The sequence below is a fragment of the Neoarius graeffei genome, chromosome 17 (genome assembly GCF_027579695.1).
Source record: "Neoarius graeffei isolate fNeoGra1 chromosome 17, fNeoGra1.pri, whole genome shotgun sequence".
Classification (NCBI taxonomy): domain Eukaryota; kingdom Metazoa; phylum Chordata; class Actinopteri; order Siluriformes; family Ariidae; genus Neoarius; species Neoarius graeffei.
In genome coordinates, this window is record NC_083585.1 from 50,870,623 (window position 1) to 50,884,941 (window position 14,319).

At 41.1% G+C, this 14,319-nt stretch overlaps 1 protein-coding gene across 7 annotated transcripts in view; it reads left to right on the plus strand.

The window, feature by feature from the left end:
- Positions 1-14,319, plus strand: part of frya (furry homolog a (Drosophila)) — a 237,667-nt gene that overhangs the window by 134,868 nt on the left and 88,480 nt on the right. For all 7 annotated transcript variants that reach the window (XR_009650200.1, XR_009650199.1, XM_060897703.1 and 4 more), the window contains exons 26-29: positions 2,572-2,744; positions 3,728-3,888; positions 9,403-9,513; positions 10,604-10,758. Coding sequence is in view for 5 of the 7 variants with exons in the window: in XM_060897703.1 (XP_060753686.1) it covers positions 2,572-2,744; positions 3,728-3,888; positions 9,403-9,513; positions 10,604-10,758 (600 nt within the window). In the remaining 2 variants the exon portion in view is untranslated. The remainder of the gene's footprint in view (positions 1-2,571; positions 2,745-3,727; positions 3,889-9,402; positions 9,514-10,603; positions 10,759-14,319) is intronic.

Below are 14,319 nucleotides of genomic sequence, written 5' to 3' on the forward strand. Positions count from 1 at the left end.
CTTTTTCATTGTACCAACACAAAGACTGTACAACAAAAAAACAAAAGACAACAGACAAAGACAGTCGTGCATAGACAGTGAATACAAGATGTGTAACGAACAAAGGGAAGAGGTCAATTTTTAAAGTAGAACCCCGATTCCAAAAAAGTTGAGACAAAGTACAAATTATAAATAAAAACGGAATGCAATAATTTACAAATCTCAAAAACTGATATTGTATTCACAATAGAACATAGACAACATGTCAAATGTCGAAAGTGAGACATTTTGAAATTTCATACCAAGTATTGGCTCATTTGAAATTTCATGACAGCAACACATCTCAAAAAAGTTGGGACAGGGGCAATAAAAGGCTGGAAAAGTTAAAGGTACAAAAAAGGAACAGCTGGAGGACCAAATTGCAACTCATTAGGTCAATTGGCAATAGGTCATTAACATGACTGGGTATAAAAAGAGCATCTTGGAGTGGCAGCGGCTCTCAGAAGTAAAGATGGGAAGAGGATCACCAATCCCCCCAATTCTGCGCCGACAAATAGTGGAGCAATATCAGAAAGGAGTTCGACAGTGCAAAATTGCAAAGAGTTTGAACATATCATCATCTACAGTGCATAATATCATCAAAAGATTCAGAGAATCTGGATGAATCTCTGTGCATAAGGGTCAAGGCCGGAAAACCATACCGGGTGCCCGTGATCTTCGGGCCCTTAGACGGCACTGCATCACATACAGGCATGCTTCTGTATTGGAAATCACAAAATGGGCTCAGGAATATTTCCAGAGAACATTATCTGTGAGCACAATTCACCGTACCATCCGCCGTTGCCAGCTAAAACTCTATAGTTCAAAGAAGCAGCCGTATCTAAACATGATCCAGAAGTGCAGACGTCTTCTCTGGGCCAAGGCTCATTTAAAATGGACTGTGGCAAAGTGGAAAACTGTTCTGTGGTCAGACGAATCAAAATTTGAAGTTCTTTATGGAAATCAGGGACGCCGTGTCATTCGGACTAAAGAGGAGAAGGACGACCCAAGTTGTTATCAGCGCTCAGTTCAGAAGCCTGCATCTCTGATGGTATGGGGTTGCATTAGTGCGTGTGGCATGGGCAGCTTACACATCTGGAAAGACGGCATCAATGCTGAAAGGTATATCCAGGTTCTAGAGCAACATATGCTCCCATCCAGACGACGTCTCTTTCAGGGAAGACCTTGCATTTTCCAACATGACAATGCCAAACCACATACTGCATCAATTACAGCATCTTGGCTGCGTAGAAGAAGGGTCCGGGTACTGAACTGGCCAGCCTGCAGTCCAGATCTTTCACCCATAGAAAAAATTTGGCGCATCATAAAACGGAAGATACGACAAAAAAGACCTAAGACAGTTGAGCAACTAGAATCCTACATTAGACAAGAATGGGTTAACATTCCTATCCCTAAACTCGAGCAACTTGTCTCCTCAGTCCCCAGACGTTTACAGACTGTTGTAAAGAGAAAAGGGGATGTCTCACAGTGGGAAACATGGCCTTGTCCCAACTTTTTTGAGATTTGTTGTCATGAAATTTAAAATCACCTAATTTTTCTCTTTAAATGATACATTTTCTCAGTTTAAACATTTGATATGTCATCTATGTTCTATTCTGAATAAAATATGGAATTTTGAAACGTCCACATCATTGCATTCCGCTTTTATTTACAATTTGTACTTTGTCCCAACTTTTTTGGAATCAGGGTTGTACAAATTCAATCCTGAAGTGATTCATACAGTAGATTAGATTAGATAGAACTTTATTGATCCCTTTGGGAGGGTTCCCTCAGGGAAATTAAAATTCCAGTAGCATCATTATAGGATAAACAGAGAATAGAATAGAAAAAAGAGAGAACTTCTAGATAAATTAAGTCTTTAGAAAACTTCTAGATAAATAAATTATTTACATATACAAATATCTTAAAAAGATATGAAAAAAGTCCAGCAGGAGAGGTATTGCACATTTATATTGCACATTGTCCAGTATTGCAGTATCAGTGATTTGTAGTATATACACCCTACCAGACAAAAGTTTATACACCCCCACTCATTCATAGGTTCCCCTGCATTCCGACCATCCTTCCCAGTGTAGAACAACACTGAAGACACCAAAACTCTGAAACAACATATGGAACAAACAAAAAGTGTTGAAAAAAAACAAAACTTGTTTTTTTTAATCATATTTTAGTCTTCAACATAGCCACCATGCCCCCCCTTGTTACGGATATTTAGATTGAGTTCCTCGGCAAGCCAGGATATATAAATATAAAAATCTGTTCATCCTCAGCTCTTTACCAAATATAATATGTTTATTTTTATGATTCCAAAATGGCATCATACTCACAATATACTGGATGCTTATTATGTAGGACATGGCATAAAAGCATTATAAAACCTACATAGCGCACTATAGCTCTATACAGTACAGCCCCTTGAGTACATGTGTCTTTATATTGGAAATTCATCAGTAATTAATGAGGAACTATTGAAAGAGCTTGCTCTCTCTCTCTCTCTCTCTCTCTCTCTCTCTCTCTCTCTCTCTCTCTCAGTACAAATGGAGCACTGGAACGTGACACTCTGGCTCTTGGTGCTCTCTTTCTGGAGTATGTTGATCTGACCAGGATGCTTTTGGAGGCTGAAAATGACAAAGACGTCGAGATCCTTCGAGACATCCGATCCCACTTTAGCTCCATGGTGGCCAACCTCATACAGTGTGTCCCTGGTAAAGACCAGACTCACAAATCAAACAGTTTCCTCAATGTAGGACAAAGAGATGCTTCTGAATGAAGACAGTGTAACTGCTGTTCATGAACTGAGGCTCTCCATGATGAAACATAAGCGTGGCAAATGTTTTATTCCAAGTTGTTCCTATTAATATGACTAACTTAATTGTTGCCCTGTTCTCTGACTGATAGCGGTTCTCTTTGTAAGACTGTTCCCAAAAAGCAGTGATTATAATGACGTCAAGGGCAAAATGACGAGCAATTTCAGACTTCCTCATGAAATGACAGAGACGACCATTCAGAGATTGGATCTCACAAATCAATAACAGATGTTGTGTTTGAATCAGACATTCAGAGTTCACTTACAGACTATTCAGTAAATTTTATAAAAAAACGTAGCCCATGAGCTGATTGATGAGCTGACTCATAATGGCATACACTACCGTTCAAAAGTTTGGGGTCACCCAGACAATTTTGTGTTTTCCATGAAAAGTCACACTTTTATTTCCCACCATAAGTTGTAAAATGAATAGAAAATATAGTCAAGACATTTTTCTGGCCATTTTGAGCATTTAATCGACCCCACAAATGTGATGCTCCAGAAACTCAATCTGCTCAAAGGAAGGTCAGTTTTATAGCTTCTCTAAAGAGCTCAACTGTTTTCAGCTGTGCTAACATGATTGTACAAGGGTTTTCTAATCATCCATTAGCCTTCTGAGGCAATGAGCAAACACATTGTACCATTAGAACACTGGAGTGAGAGTTGCTGGAAATGGGCCTCTATACACCTATGGAGATATTGCATCAAAAACCAGACATTTGCAGCTAGAATAGTCATTTACCACATTAGCAATGTATAGAGTGGATTTCTGATTAGTTTAAAGTGATCTTCATTGAAAAGAACAGTGCTTTTCTTTCAAAAATAAGGACATTTCAAAGTGACCCCAAACTTTTGAACAGTAGTGTATTTCTCTGTCTTTAGTGCACCATCGGCGCTTCCTGTTTCCCCAGCAGAGCCTACGACATCACCTCTTCATCCTCTTTAGTCAGTGGGCTGGTCCTTTCAGCATCATGTTCACTCCTCTGGACCGCTACAGCGACCGGAACCATCAAATCACTCGATATCAGTACTGTGCCCTGAAGGTAATGTAACACTCAGCCAGCTAGATTTCCTTTCTTTTTTTTTTTCATTAGATTTGAACTAGGGGGCGGCACGGTGGTGTAGTGGTTAGCGCTGTTGCCTCACAGCAAGAAGGTCCTGGGTTCGAGCCCCGGGGCCGGTGAGGGCCTTTCTGTGCGGAGTTTGCATGTTCTCCCCGTGTCCGCGTGGGTTTCCTCCGGGTGCTCCGGTTTTCCCCACAGTCCAAAGACATGCAGGTTAGGTTAACTGGTGACTCTAAATTGAGCGTAGGTGTGAATGTGAGTGTGAATGGTTGTCTGTGTCTATGTGTCAGCCCTGTGATGACCTGGCGACTTGTCCAGGGTGTACCCCGCCTTTCGCCCATAGTCAGCTGGGATAGGCTCCAGCTTGCCTGCGACCCTGTAGAACAGGATAAAGCGGCTAGAGATAATGAGATGAGATGAGATTTGAACTAACAAGCATATATCCAGTGCATACTGTCTTTTCATGGAGTTTAAATAAGATGTGAGAAGGCTGATGAACAGATGTTAAACGCTGCGTAATTGTTGACATGGTGCAATTTTCTGTGAAGAAAAAGAAGCCTTTATTTTTCACATGCACACTCAAGCAAAGTGAAATTCATCCTCTGCATTTCACCCAACTGAAGCAGTGAACACATGCACACACCCAGAGCAGTGGGCAGCCATACTACCGGTACAGCGCCAGGGGAGCAGTGAAGGGCTAGGTACCTTGCTCAAAGGAACGTCAGCCCAAGGACGCCCCATGTTAACCTAACTGCATGTCTTTGGACTGTGGGGGAAACCGAAGCACCTGGAGGAAACCCACGCAGACGCAGGGAGAACATGCAAACTCCGCACAAAAAGGCCCTCGCCGGCTGCTGGGCTCGAACCCAGAACCTTCTTGCTGTGAGGCAACAGTGCTAACTGACACATTAAAAGTAGACGGCCTTTCGATTTCATAAAACCGGTGAAATTTAGCTCCCTCTGAAATTTGCTCATTGTGATATACGTTTATTTCTGTAATATCTAAACAAAAAAACAGGCCACTCTGTGGCTGGGAAGTTATTTAATCTGAGGGGATTCCCTAGCAAATAATGTGCATGAAATCGCTCGCTTCGCACAGTCAAGCAGACAGAGGAAGTCTGTATGCGCATGTGCAAGTTTACTTTTCGGCGTCGTCTTCTTCTTATTCTTTTGTGTTTTACGGCAACTGGCATCCACAGTGTTGCATTACTGCTATCTACAGGTTTACCTTTGAGCGTGCACTGACAGTTCCATCATTCTGTTGCAAAACGAACAGCTGATCACACCGAGGTGTTCGCTGACCGCCGATATTTATTATCCTGCGTTTCCTATTTAACATAACGTCTTTTCTTCTCGCTTTCCGTTACTGTAGTCGGTCTTTCACGTTTCATTTGCACACTCACGTCCTCCATTTTTCTGTCCTGTTTCAGATTTGTATCCCACAATGCCTTGCGTGAATGGGGAAAGCCCACCACGTCATGCATGGCGTAGTATCGTGGATTGGGTCACGGTGAAGCAAGAAATAATAGTGGAGAATTTAGGGCCACGTCTCCCTAAATTCATCAATTGTTCTGTTTAAAAAATACTGAATAAAATAGAAAGTCTGTGATTAGAATTCAGTAGCTTTGGGTCCACTAAACAAAAATAATTGGGTGTCGGGGAAAATTCTTTTTATGATCTACACTTGAAAAATCTGAAAGGCAGTCTACCTTTAACTGAAGATTTATGGAAGGAGTCTCCAGTGTCAGTGCTTTGTAACAATCTGAGACACTATAGAACCACTCATCATGTGAGGTTTTTGTAGCATGCTGTGTCTCAGCTCAAGTGGCTGGAATATCATCAAACTCTCTCTCTGTTGTTCTGACTGTAATTCTGAAGTCATTTCTGTCACAGTTTTTGATCTACGTCCTACATGAAATGAAACCAAAACCAAACTTTTCCATAGTTTCCCAACTTGTGATGTGTTGAATAGAAAACACAGGCACTTCATAAAGATTCCGGTTGTGTGTGATTTAAAAATATGGGGAAAAAATGGATGAATATGTTTGCCGTTAGGGCGGCATGGTGGTGTAGTGGTTAGCGCTGTCGCCTCACAGCAAGAAGGTCCGGGTTCGAGCCCCGTGGCCGGCGAGGGCCTTTCTGTGCGGAGTTTGCATGTTCTCCCCGTGTCCGCGTGGGTTTCCTCCGGGTGCTCCGGTTTCCCCCACAGTCCAAAGACATGCAGGTTAGGTTAACTGGTGACTCTAAATTGACCGTAGGTGTGAATGTGAGTGTGAATGGTTGTCTGTGTCTATGTGTCAGCCCTGTGATGACCTGGCGACTTGTCCAGGGTGTAACCCGCCTTTCGCCCGTAGTCAGCTGGGATAGGCTCCAGCTTGCCTGCGACCCTGTAGAACAGGATAAAGCGGCTACAGATAATGAGATGAGATGAGATGTTTGCCATTAATATGCCAATTCATGAAATGTGTCTATAACATGTTACATGCATGTTTTTACCAGATAACCAGTGTTATTCTATCCACATTCACTGGATATGAGCAATTGCACGCTTTGATTGGCTACTCTACTACTAGGCTGTAACACAAACGATATGCGAGTAATTAAAACACTCGTTCAAATCAAATTAAAATTTTATTTGTCACATACACAATCATACATACTATGACATGCAGTCCGATCGCCCGACACACGAAGCCCCGATGAAATCAGGAAGGTGTGCACTGGGCTTAAGTAGTAATGATAGCTGAAGAAAGGAAAAGTAGTAAAACGAATGGGAGTAAAATAGAATGCAATTGTAAATAAAGTTAAAAAAAATCAAAATGTGATAGAATGCTCTGGAGAATATACAATATGCAGAATATGTATAGTTATTCTATCCACATTCACTGGATATGAGCAATCGTGCGCTCTGATTGGCTACTCTACTACTAGGCTATCAGCTCATATACCGTGAGTAGAGAAAAGCAAAATGGCGGAGCTTTTGTTGAACCAACCAAAGATGAAATAAAAATTGCTCGACAACAAAACCCCAACAATACAAAAAAAAAAAGCAACAAAATATGGAATGAAAGTATTTGACAGTAAGAACATCTCATCTCATCTCATCTCATCTCATTATCTGTAGCCGCTTTATCCTTCTACAGGGTCGCAGGCAAGCTGGAGCCTATCCCAGCTGACTATGGGCGAAAGGCGGGGTACACCCTGGACAAGTCGCCAGGTCATCACAGGGCTGACACATAGACACAGACAACCATTCACACTCACATTCACACCTACGCTCAATTTAGAGTCACCAGTTAACCTAACCTGCATGTCTTTGGACTGTGGGGGAAACCGGAGCACCCGGAGGAAACCCACACGGACACGGGGAGAACATGCAAACTCCGCACAGAAAGGCCCTCGCCGGCCACGGGGCTCGAACCCGGCCCTTCTTGCTGTGAGGCGACAGCGCTAACCACTACACCACTGTGCTGCCCAGAATTATTATTATTATTATAGCATTTTTCACAAATTGTGACTATCATTTCGCCGGTTTGTTTACATTCTAAGCAGAAATGATTTTGTCGGATGTTTTGTATAAAGTTTTTATTTACTGAATTTACAGAAAATAAAAATGCTCTGTTTCTCAAAATCCAGTGAATGTGGATAGAATAAAACAGTTATTCCACTCAATCTCGCCGTACATGGTTTATAGCGGCTATAAGCCATGTACGACGAGATTGAGTGGAATAACTGCTAAATATTGACTTGACTGCAACTCAGTAAAAAGCCTGTATTTAGTGACACTTCCAACCCAAATGAAGGAATTAAGAGAATTAAACAGCTTATATTCCTGTTATTTATCTATACACACACTCAATCTGGGTTTATCCAAAGCAATTAGTAGTGTTAATGTATTTTTAATGCTGCACTTCCTTTTCTGATTACAAAAACATCACCTACACTAACGCTCCTCTCCTGAGTCAGTGTATAAATCTGAATGTGGAGTAAAAGCCCATAATTCGAGGCTTGTGTCTGGACAATAGATTTAATCGGTGATTGCAGCTGTTTCAATGACATGATTCGTGCATGACTGCACGATGACAAAACACTGGTGTTCACCTGCATTAGAGGTGAGAAAAGCTGCAGGCTTCTGTTTCACATTTTAGGAGGAATATTTGTGGCTTTTTTTATGTGTGCGCGCGCGCATATGCGTGTGTCTGCCTTTAACCTCTATTCAGTCACACTGTAAGGAATGTAAACTGATCTCATGCCGATCTGTGGCTGTTGCTAGAAGCGTGTAATTTCAGAACTTTTGCCTGTCTGAAAATGTAAAGTGGAACATGATATGAGTGTACGAAACGTAAAGTCCTATAGGTTCTGCCTTTTGGTTGTGAGGTGCTTAATTTCTCTCAGACAGAGCTACAAACAATCCCTCTTTAGAAAATATCCCATTGTTTGTTTCCAAATGTAATGTTATACGCAGGGTGGGTTGGGAAAGTGTGTACAGGGGTAACAGCAAACATCTGAACAAGACAAAAATGATACCCCATTGTCCAGATTTGGATGTATCCTTTTTTATTTTATTATTTTATTTAGATAATAATTTTCATTCAGAAGTAATACTACCAATAATAATAATAATAATAATAATAATAATAATAATAATAATAATAATAATACCCTTGTGGCTACTACTTCAATTCCAAAAAAGTTGGGATGCTGTGTAAAACATAAATAAAAACAGAATGTGATGATTTGCAAATCATGGAAACTCTATATTTCAATGAAAATTATACAAAGACAACATATCAAATGTTGAAATTGAGACATGTTTTTGAAAAATATATGCTTATTTAGAATTTAATGCCAGCAGCATGTTTAAAAAAAAATGGCACAGGGGCATGTGTGTTGCATCACCTTTACTTTTAACAACACTCTGTAAACATTTGGGAACTGAGGAGACCAGTTGCTGTCGTTTTGAAAGGGAAATGTTGTCCCATTTTTTTCCTGATATACAATTTCAGTTGCACTTCATAATGCACCAAATGTTTTCAATAGGACACAGGTCTGGACTACAGGCAGGCCAGTTTAGCACCTGGACTCTTTTCGTACAGAGCCATGCAGTTTTAATACGTGCAGAAAGTGGTTTGGTATCGTCTTGATGAAATAAGCAAGGGCTTTCCTGAAAAAGACATCGTCTGAATGGCAGTGTGTTGTTTCAAAACCTGTATACCTCATTCAGCATTAATGGAGCCTTTGCAGATGTGCAAGCTACCCATGTCATGTGCACTAATGCACCCTCATACCATCACAGATGCTGGCTTTTGAACTGTGCACTGATAACAAGCCGGATGGTCCCTCTCCTCTTTAGCCTGGAGGATGTGGTGACCATGATTTCCAAAAAGAGTTTAAAATTCCAATTCGTCAGATCACAGGACAGTTTTGCTCAGGGCTAGACTGAGTAATATGATTAACTGTTAAATATATCCTTGTTCCCCTGTTTTTTCTCAGGCCATGTCATCTGTGCTTTGTTGTGGCCCTGTGTTTGACAACGTGGGTCTCTCTCCAGATGGCTACCTCTACAAGTGGCTGGATAACATCTTAGCCTGCCAGGACCTGCGGGTACACAGCTTATCATTCCTCACATACTATTCTCAAAACATTACGATAATAATGGCCATTTAATTGGCTTATTCTGAATCTGAATCTGTCATTTGTGTTTATATTATTGTTGTGCTGCCATGGAGTCCCAAATGCCTGGTTATCTCACACACACACACACACACACACACACACACACACACACACACACACACACACACACACACAGAGTCCCAAATATTGCATATAGGGCATGTACAGTACATCTTCATCACTGACTCATTTATTTGGTTTTAGCATATACTGCTTACTAAATTGCACACGATAAATGATTTCAAGTCATACACTGACTAGGATGCATGTCTGTTCTTTGAGTTTGAATTACTCAGAAGATGTGTGCACCTTTCAGCATATCTTCTAAGGAAATAGAAACATTGGAAGACTTTTGTGAGAAACTCTTAATTGTATAATCAGAATTGCAGCACATGTGGACAAGCAATGCACTTTAAAGTATCAAGTTGTGGAAGTTGTCAGTGGTTTAAAGAAAAGCTCGTCTCTGTTTACATCATCTTGAGCGTGATTACCGTGAGCAGAACTTTCAAACATTTCCTCTGTGCTGAGGAAATAAAAGAAAAGGACACTTGTTTCCTTGGCACTCACTTACTATGGAAGCCAAAGTCCAAATTGTCAATAAATGTTCCACAACATCAAATGAGATTAATATCAAATAGAGATTTTTTTTAAATGCTGTCATATTTCTTTAACTCGGCAATCAGTGTCCTCTTGAGCAAGGCAGTTTAATCATATTTAATAGTTATGTGCTGTATTTCAAAATGGCAAAGACAATTTCACGAGTAATTTGCTCCAAACCACATTTATTGAAATAGGCACAGCAGATGTTCCCGAAATATACTTAGTAAAATCATGTTTTCTTTGACGCTGACAAACAGCTATTTTAAACACTTATTTTGTTGATTTTTTTTTTAAATAAAACGTTCACACTAAAGAAAAGGTTCCACAAAAATATAAATGTCTTCCAGTGATTTTGACCTCAACAGATCTTAAAGATGAATCAGAATTATTTCAAAGTACAGTATGATGTTTCCTGTAGGTTCATCAGTTAGGTTGTGAGGTGGTGGTGCTGTTACTGGAACTGAACCCAGATCAGGCCAATCTGTTCAACTGGGCCATGGATCGCTGCTATACCAGCTCATACCAACTCGCCTCGGGCTGCTTCAAAGCCATTGCCATTGTCTGTGGAAGCAGGTGGGTTTGGGATTACATCAAAACCACAATCAGAAGTTTCATCTCATCTCATTATCTCTAGCCGCTTTATCCTGTTCTACAGGGTCGCAGGCAAGCTGGAGCCTATCCCAGCTGACTACAGGTGAAAGGCGGGGTACACCCTGGACAAGTCGCCAGGTCATCACAGGGCTGACACATAGACACAGACAACCATTCACACTCACATTCACACCTACGGTCAATTTAGAGTCACCAGTTAACCTAACCTGCATGTCTTTGGACTGTGGGGGAAACCGGAGCACCCGGAGGAAACCCACGCGGACACGGGAAGAACATGCAAACTCCACACAGAAAGTCCCTCGCCGGCCACGGGGCTCAAACCCAGGACCTTCTTGCTGTGAGGCGACAGCGCTAACCACTACACCACCGTGCCACCACAATCAGAAGTTTTATTCAGTAAATACACTGTATGGAAGAATGTGTTTCCTTATCATAACCTCTGTGAAGATAAACTACATGTGTCTAATAAATATTATTCTATCCATATTCACTGGATATGAGCAATCGCATGCTCTGATTGGCTACTCTACTACTAGGCTATCAGCTCATATACCGTGAGTAGAGAAAAACAAAATGGCGGCGCGTGTTGCTGAACCAACCGAGGACGAAATAAAAACTCCACTCGAAAACAAACCCCCCAAAAAAACAAAAAAAGAAGCAACAAAATATGGAATGAAAGTATTTGATAGTAAGAATGTATCTTTTTTGTTTTTCAAGAATTATTATTATTATTGCATTTTTCTCAAATTGCTCCTGTCATTTCGTTGGTTTGTTTACATTCTTCATATTTAAGCATTAAAATTTGTTGAATTTTTTTTTAGACTGGTTCAAAAGCTCAAAGAAGTTTGAAAATTACAGAACTGAAATGTCCAAGGAAGAATTAAATAAACGTCTAAAGCTATTCTATACCTCGGCACGACAGCAAGATGGCACTTTCTACAAAAAAAAATTAAAAAAACAATAACACTAAAGTCAATTCGTGCAGCCATCGATAGGTTTTTAAGAAGTCCGTCTAAGAGGAAAAGATTTTGTTGGACGTTTTGTATAAAGTTTTTATTGATCGAATCCAGCTTGCCTGCGACCCTGTAGAAGGATAAAGCGGCTAGGGATAATGAGATGTGATGAGATGAGAATTTGCAAAAATTAAAAATAAAAACACTCTGTTTCTCAAATTCCAGTGACTGTGGATAGAATAAAACAGTTATTCCAATCAATCTCGTTGTACATGGCTTATAGACAACTTGGTGCTACGCGCCTTGGCAGCTATCAGCTCATGTACGACTCGATTTTGTGGAATAATTCTTAAATATATTATAACGGTTACATTTGAAATGCATTACAGGCAGTCGTTGCGTTTACAACTAAGATGGTCTAAGAGAAGTCATGTGTCTAGGGTACTTGTTTTTCATATTTATAGCACCAAATATTCACTCTGAACTGTAACAGTGACATTTAACAACACCTCATGGTTTCCTTTCATGGAAACCAGGTCTGATTTACTTATGCAAAACTACTTTTGCATGTTGTCGCAGCATTCAAAGCAATGATGCAATCATGTGAATTTTAGAAAATCAACAGGCTTCTACAAGAGCTCCTGAGTTTGTGTAAACATTCACTATGTGATTGAATTCAGTGTAACTCATTCACATTGTAACTGGTGATTAGTTACTTTAATTTTATGTACAAATTATGGCAGAGTGACGTGATATTCAAACAAAGCAGAATAGATTAAGCAATATTTCAAAGACAAGTGTGTGTAATGAGTAATCGGGTGACTGGGAAGGGAAATAGGGGCCATGTGATTGGTTCGGAGACTGAATTCTGAGATTTGGCATTAGTAGTTGGTTGGTTTGTGATATGGAACTTGGAGTACAAGACGGTCTGAGACATGACATCTGGAAGTTATGAGAAGTCGTATTGACTCCAAACACCAGTCTATATGATGAAAATCAGCCCTCAAATGAAATATCACATTTTGAGTCACACTTCCCCTCCCCCAATATTACTATGAACTATACGAGTTATAAATAATTCAAAAACAGGTATTTTCTTACCTTCGTATTTGTGTCTGTGTGATGAAACATAAAATTTTAAGCCTTTTTTATCCCCCACTGGCTGAAAGGCCCGAAGGGGGATTATGTTGTGACGAAGTCTGTCCGTCTGTCTGTCCATCCGTCCTGGAAAGGGTTCTCACCTTCTGAAATCAACTCCTCTCACAATTTTTGGAGGAATTTCACGTAACTTGGCAAAACGCTTTGTTATAGGACAGTAATACGCATATTGCAATTTCATTTGCAATATATTGTAGCAGGGGATATTGTGCTCTCAGAGCACTCTTGTTTTTCAGCTTGCTAGAAAGGGATTTGCAAGTATTCCTACATAATCTGAGGAACGTTATTGTAGCTTGTGTTACAGGTGATTTTTGAAATCAGGTGAATCTGGATTCACCTAGGTGATTCTAGATTTACTTCGGTGAATTAGGTTGGCATTCTTAAAAGGGATTTTTTTTTGGGGGGGCAGTCTTATAAAGGAAGCAGAGCATTTCAACAACCACTCTCTAGTCACTTTTCACCCTCATTTCTCACTTACCCCCTTTGCATCTTCTGTCCTTTTATACATCTCTACCCAGAATTACGCTTACGTACTGTATATACTTGTCTTTCTAATTTAATTTGCTTCCCTCCCACTTTTTACTGTCCTTGCTGGGACTCGAACTCAGTTTTCAAAGTTTTCTGCTTTGAAGTTCACCACTACACTACGAAGGATTCAGTTGCATCTAAGAAAAACATTCCATTGGATGACCCAACCCTGAACCTAACCCTAATGCCGCTTTTCCACTACAAACGCGGCTGAGTCGGGCTGAGCCGTGCCGTGCTGAGTCGGGCTGAGCGGGGCTGTTGGAGTTGCATTTCGACTACAACCGCGCTGAACCGTGCTGGCTGGAAGTGGGTGGACACATTGGGTGGAGTTAGCGAAAGTGGGTGGACGTCAGGTGATGTCGTTAAGCAGCGCAAACAGTGACATCAGTGAGCTTCTAAGCGGTAGTCTCACGACCCGAATAGTAAACAAGAAACATGGAGGACATGGAGTCGTTAGTGTTGCTGGTCTTGGTGCTGTGGCTTGTTGTCACCGACAACGCGGACAGATACTGGCAAGAGCGTATAGATGAGGCGAGGCGCATAAGGCTTCAGAAATTCTCGTAATTCCTAATTCTTCTCCTTCCGGGTTTGCGGTGTTTACAGATCCCAGCGCGCTCGCGGGGCGTGTGTGGGCATGTGAGGACACTCCTCCTCACCAATCAGTGCACAGGGGAGTGTCTGCTCACGCCCCCAACCTCACTCAGCTCGCTTTGGCTCGCTTCAGCCCTACTCCAAAACCGTGCGAGTTTTAGGGGCTAAGCAGGGCTGAAGCGAGCTGAGTCGTGCTGGTTTTTGGTAGTCGAAACGCGAGCCGTGTCGGGCTGAAGTGAGCTGAAGTGAGCTGAAAAAGGGTAGTGGAAAAGGGCCATAAGTTCTAACTCTA